The sequence below is a fragment of the Zerene cesonia genome, unplaced genomic scaffold (genome assembly GCF_012273895.1).
Source record: "Zerene cesonia ecotype Mississippi unplaced genomic scaffold, Zerene_cesonia_1.1 Zces_u003, whole genome shotgun sequence".
NCBI classification, from domain to species: Eukaryota; Metazoa; Arthropoda; class Insecta; order Lepidoptera; family Pieridae; genus Zerene; species Zerene cesonia.
This window is the reverse complement of record NW_024045133.1, coordinates 436,684-442,983: the sequence shown is the minus strand read 5'-3', so window position 1 is coordinate 442,983 and position 6,300 is coordinate 436,684. Positions and strand designations below refer to the sequence as shown.

General features: G+C 33.8%; 1 protein-coding gene across 6 annotated transcripts in view; it reads right to left on the bottom strand.

Moving 5' to 3' along the window:
• The window catches only part of LOC119838512 (dentin sialophosphoprotein-like), a 21,423-nt gene extending 18,352 nt beyond the window's left edge, over positions 1 to 3,071 (bottom strand). For 4 of the 6 annotated variants that reach the window (XM_038364477.1, XM_038364480.1, XM_038364481.1 and 1 more), the window contains exons 1-2: positions 2,681 to 3,071; positions 730 to 859 (exon numbers count right to left, since the gene is read on the bottom strand). In XM_038364477.1, the coding sequence (XP_038220405.1) occupies positions 730 to 850 (121 nt within the window). In that variant the 5' untranslated portion in view covers positions 851 to 859; positions 2,681 to 3,071. Of the gene's footprint in view, positions 1 to 729; positions 860 to 2,676 lie in introns of all 6 variants that reach the window. The other 2 variants (XM_038364478.1, XM_038364479.1) reach the window with 2 other exon arrangements.
• Positions 3,072 to 6,300: the final 3,229 nt, after the last annotated feature.

Here is a 6,300-nt window from a genome sequence, read left to right as displayed (position 1 = left end):
TTACTGCTGCTCTTGTATTAGTGTATAAGTTGTTTGGAAACCAATAAAATAAAATAAAATAAAATAAAATAAAAATAAAATTTCATGCGCAAAGTACAGTTGTTGCACGTTTGTTTCTCTGTCCTTCCATCACGTCGCAACGGTGCGGTATAATGACACGAATTTTGTCTGGAGATAGCGAGGCTAGATAGTGACATAGGCTGCTTTTCATCGCGGTGAAACATCTCTCAATCATCAAAATCTCATGTTAATTTGATATGACCACGCGCGTGAACTTTCTGACGGTTTTTTATGTTATAGAAGGCAAAGGGTTTGCCCGATGGTCATCGCACAGCATCCAGAAACATTTTTAGAGGCTTTATGCACATGCAAATGGACTGCCACCTTTACTGGATAAGGGATAAGCAAAGGATCGATGGAGCGATTAAAGGAGGGGAAGGAAAAGGACTATGGCTCTCCCTCTCGTCAAACGGTACACAGTGGCACGCTACTATGTCACGCGAAGCGTGCTCGAATCTAACATATATATTTCAGAGGCTATTTGCCCGTAGAAATAGAATGCCAACTTTACTTGTTAGGAGATGGGGAAAGGACTAGGAAGGAAAAGGATACGGGACTCCAGCTCCTCCTCTAACCGAACGAAATCCGGTAGCATGCTACCATTTCACGCCGACCTTCTGTGGGGGTGTGGCACCCCAGTGCGAGCTTGACTCCCACACTTAAAATTACCTTTATCCAATCCATATATGTCACCGTTTGGCTCCACCTTCGGTTTCTTATCCGGAGAGCTGCTCTCCCGCGCATCCTGAAGCTGCATGACGGAATCGAGCTGACTTTCACAGAGGGCCATGGTTATCAGCTGGAATGGTGATAATATTTAATTAGTGATCAATAGTGGCTGGTTCCATAGTCTACAACTCTATAGTATTCAAAATAAAGCAGTTGTTTTATAAATGAATAAATGGGACCAGTCCTATGGGCGTAATCAGATTTTAGTTTATGAGACGGTGACTATAAGACACTAAAAGTACATAAACTAAGTGTATAGGAAAATTAAAAGATATATAAATTGGATATAAGAAAACTTGCTCTATTAGGGAATTGAAAGTCCTTTATATATGATTCTGTTATATCCCCTTTATCGTTACAACACAATTTCCCTAGAACTAGTAACAAAGGTGCTCAGTTACAACTAGTTCAGGCTTTAACTGTAACACATATAACTTATTTTCTATATTATAATAAGTTGCATATAATAGAACAGTATTTATAAATATTGATATAGATCAAAATAACAAGAAGCTAAAGATCAAAATGAGACCATATTACTAAGACTTTGCTGTCTGTCTGTTTGTCAGTCATCGAGCTGTAACTCTTGAACTGTGTTTGTTGACCAGTGGAAACATTCAGAAATTATGTATTTCTCTTCCCGCTATAACAACAAATAATAAATAATCGAGTGGGCACGGCCATAAATTGGATGGAGATATAATAACAAGAAGTTCTGCACCATAATTTTATTTTAAAGAGAGTAAATTTTATATGTGTATCAGCCATAAATCAATTGAATGTTAATTAAAAGTTTTTCACGTGCATACAATTGTTATATAAAATAGGCTGTGTTTCTGAAGAGCATGATTGCTCATTGGTTACAACCTCAAACATATATTGACAAGTCGGGGGTTCAAGACCAGGCAAGCGTGCAGGAAATAAACTGATTTTTCTCCACATTATTCATATCACCACTGAGCAAATGGTGAAAAAAACATTATGGAGGAACCAGCACATCAAAAAATCAAGAGATTGACAAATGTGACATCCACCAACCCGTACTTGGCCATAGTGGATCGAATTGAACATTCATAGGAGGCTATGTCTCTGTGAATGGGGGAACATATTCATAGTATTTGAAAAAAGATAGAAAAGAGGAATTTTAACCATAAGGCCATCATTTGCATGAATTTTTAATTGCTATTTAATTTAATCTGGCTTGTATTTTATTTGTTTTATACATAAATACATATAATTGCTTTTTTTGTCCGTTTAATATCGGTTTAGAAAATTTATACCAGTCTTTTTCGAAGTTGACCAAGAAATTATGTGAATATTATTTCACTATATGGATTAAAACAAAATATATTTAAGGTATGAGAAATCTTACTGTAAAAACTTTCCTAGCATGTTACGGAGTATTTAATTATTATACATGATTAAAACTTGTTATGTACTTGTTTTTGGAAAACATTTAAACTACATTTACCAGAGGTTCTTAGTTGTGATCATCAGATACTTAATACTTAAGACAATACAGATTGAAGGCTGTAAAATTTACATACTTTCATATTAACAAATACAATATACAAATTAAACAGAATCAATATAATATTCAACTTTTAATATATTATAGAGATAGTTATTTTTCATTTTGCTTAATAATGAAATATTATTTTACATTAAGTCAAGGCAAGTTTTCGTGTAGTTTTCTTATAAGAGTGAACAATAATTTAGTTCATATGTTTGCCTCAGTTGCAACAGAAATCATTTGACAGAACGTAGGTATAAGACAAAAATTAAGTATGATAGAATTTTCCAATAAACATTAATGTTTGTTAAAACTTGCCTCGTGCAACGTATAATTACATTTCTTATCAAGGCAAAAACCTATAAAGCACTCACCCACCTAATGCATAGAATCCATTTTTATACACGAATTACTTGCTAGAAATACGACACAAGAAAACTTGCACGAAACCACTTATAATATACCTTACGATGAAGTTAAAACTTAATATTAGCAACTATAATGCGTATAAAACAACAATCGTAAGAAAAAAATTTAGCTTAGTATCAACGAATCTATTGAACATAAAATGGTGCAGATCAAACCTACGTGAAAACTTGTTATACACGCTATTACACTCGTTATTTAATACACGCACTACATAATTGTGCAATGGGAACGATTTTAAAAGTAATAACAAAAGTTTACAAGCGCGATTGTCGTAGATATAAACAAAATTTGCAAAACCTAAAAACTGTCCCAACGTCCATTACTTCAGAAAGAAGGTGATGCTACTGCCTTGGAGAAGAGTGAAAAAGACAAAATTATTTTTGCGATGGCAACATTGCGTATAATCTTGTCAATTTCATACAACGTGACACCATTTAACAGATTAGGAACAAACGTTGGAAACGTTGCAATTTTTAGTTTGAAATATGAACTTTATCGTAACGAGGTAAAGTTTATTGTTGTCTGTGTTGGATTTGAGACATACACAAGGAAAATCATAAATAAACAGAAAGTGAAGGACTCCGTTATTTAGTAGTATTATAGCCTAATCATCAAATTAGTAAAAATATAAAAAAAAAAAAATTAAATATGGAATAAAAAAGTAAGCCTTTTTTTGGTGATGGAATATATGTGTTTTATTTTTATTAGGATATCGATAAAATTATTTTTTAAAGACTAAACCAGCAACATTTGCATGGGTGTGGGAGAGACAAGTATTGGTGGAAGCAGTGTACAAAAACGATAGTTATAGGTAGGTCGGCCCGCTGAGTTGGCATTGTATTATTACTTCAAGTTTGATAACACGCCTGTTATCGCGTAGTATGAGTTGTGACGAGGTTACTCCTTTTGTGTGGTTTCACCTTGCTTGATTGTTTATTCACTCGCTCACGTTTTTATTGATCTAGAGTTAACGAGTTATAAAATGATTTTCCTGTGTATAATTTTATTGTATTACGAATTTATTTTGCAATAATAAAATGGTATTTATATTTATTTCGAATTCTTAGCTTTTTACTTTGTTAAATATAGATTTATTTCAAATAAGACAAGAAGACATTTAATGTTTTTCAAAAGATAACATTATACTTGATTGGATATTTTCCAAAGCAAAAGTGGGCATTTCAGTGCATGAGTAAATAAATATTATAATAACACATCGCCAATGCCCAGAAACAGGTAAATGTAGTTTGTTTTTAGGGCAATATTGATGTAAACAGTGGTTATTTTATTTTCCATTTCGTATTTTTATTTTTATCAAATATATAGCATGCTGACAACCGGGTTATTAGTCGGGTATCTCTAGTTCATTGACCTTTCATCTTCAGGTTGCGTACACCCTATTGATTATTATTGATTAAGTTTTAATTAAATAATTTGAACTTACATATTCTGTGTTTAGAGATAGTAAGAAGCTAAGATGAATTCTTAATTGAGTATATCTCAATGGGCCCCAATCATACAGGCAACAATCGATCAAATCAAAATAAATAATTTAGTCTATGCTAATATAATAGAGTTTACTTGTTTGAACGCACTTATCTCAGGAACTACTGGTTCGATTTGAAAAAAATCTTTCAGAGTTATAGAGCCCATTTATTAAGGAGGGCTATAGGCTGTATATGCATCACGGGGCAAAGCCGGGGCAAACCGCTAGCTAGCAATGAAAATTCATAATTTTGCATACAGTGCAATAAATTACGATATATCGTAATATTTCCGATATTAAAGTCATTTTTCATTTCAATCTGCATCAGCTCACAGATGCGTTCATATAATAATAGCTGCGCCCCGCGGTTTCACCCGCGTAAGTCCGTAACCCGTAGGAATATCGGGATAAAAAGTAGCCTTTATGTTATTCCACTTACCCAGCTGTCTTCGTACAAATTTCATTGCAATCGGTTCAGTAGTTTTTGCGTGAAAGCGCAACAAACGCACACATCCTTACAAACTTGCGCATTTATAATATTAGTAGCATATATCCATGACCTTTCCTGACCTATACAGATAAATGTCAAATCAGAGTATGGGCTGTATTATGCAATTTCAGTAAGTAAATACCCCTGCTGAAACGTAACTTATTTATAAACTGTCATACCATATTACATGCGAGTTTTTGAAATTATGTTTAGCGAATTTTAAACGCGATTCATCAATGTGTTTATACATAGACGTTTGGACCGGTCAACAGCGTGGGTAATTGTGTTTTAATCCGTTTAAAAGTTTAAAGACCTGTTTGTAAGGGTTATGTCACTGGCTGACTAGGCAATTTTTTGTTCTGCCTAGACACTCTCACCACTTACGTATAATAAACAACTGCTTCTAAAGAAATACTAAACCTCTTCTAAGTTTTCAGAACAAAACCAAATGTAAAGGCCAAGCGAGAAACACCGAATTTCAAACGAATCATCAAAATCGGTTCACTGGATTGAAAGTTGTTTTGAGAAAATGGTTTATCTAATACTAGTTGCGCCCTGCGGTTTCACCCTCATAAGTTTGTTTCCCGTAGGAATATTGGGATAGAAACTTGTCTATATGTTATTCCAGTTATCCAGCTGTCTACGTATCAAATTTCATTGCTATCGGTTCAGTAGTTTTTAGGTGAAAGAGCAACAAACACACACACATCCTTACAAACTTTCGTATTTATAATATTAGTAGGATTAGTAGGATTCTAATCAAATATTACAACTCATCTTAAACAAAAATTCTGAGCGCATAAGAAGCATTATTTTGTTTGTTTGAACACTTTGAAAACAAGTTTCCATCATTATACAATATCCATTAAGTAATTAATTACTTGGTAATTACAGCGTAAATTATCTTGTAACGTTTTAAATAACTTAGTAAGTATATAATACCTCCTTTAATAAAATCGAAACGGTAGTGTGATGATTAAGAAGTGAAGTCCCGTGTCCCCTAGTGGTGTATGGGGCAGATGATGTACATCCGTTTCACTGATCGATTTTCTTTAGGGACAAGTAGGTGATCAGCCTTCTGTGTCTGCCAGACCGAGACATTTTTTTTTTGTGCGTCCCCACCGGGAATTGAACCCAGGACCCCTCGGTTCTACGCTCACGCGTGAACCACTGTACCAAGGAGGTGGTCAAGTGTAATGATTAGACGTCTGACGTCTGTTAATTATTTAATTTGTTTTTGCCTAAATAACAATTCAATCAAATGTCATTTTATACTTGACAACATTTATACAACTATTCGGCTATGAAATTGACTCATAAATACGTTATCAGGGAAAAATCGATAACCACTTCAAATCAAATAAATCAATACTACTTATTTGTACCAGCTGCGCAGTAAATTGCAACAAAAGATATATAAGCGACAATTTTTGTCGTAATATAATACAAAAGAAGACAACAATATAATTTCCTGCTTTCTCTACTGTTGTAATATTGGAATTTGAAATGTGTGTTATTGAGAAATTTTGAAAGAATAGAAAAAATTTGATCACGAGGCAGGACTCGAACCTGCGTATCTTGCCTAACCGTAGC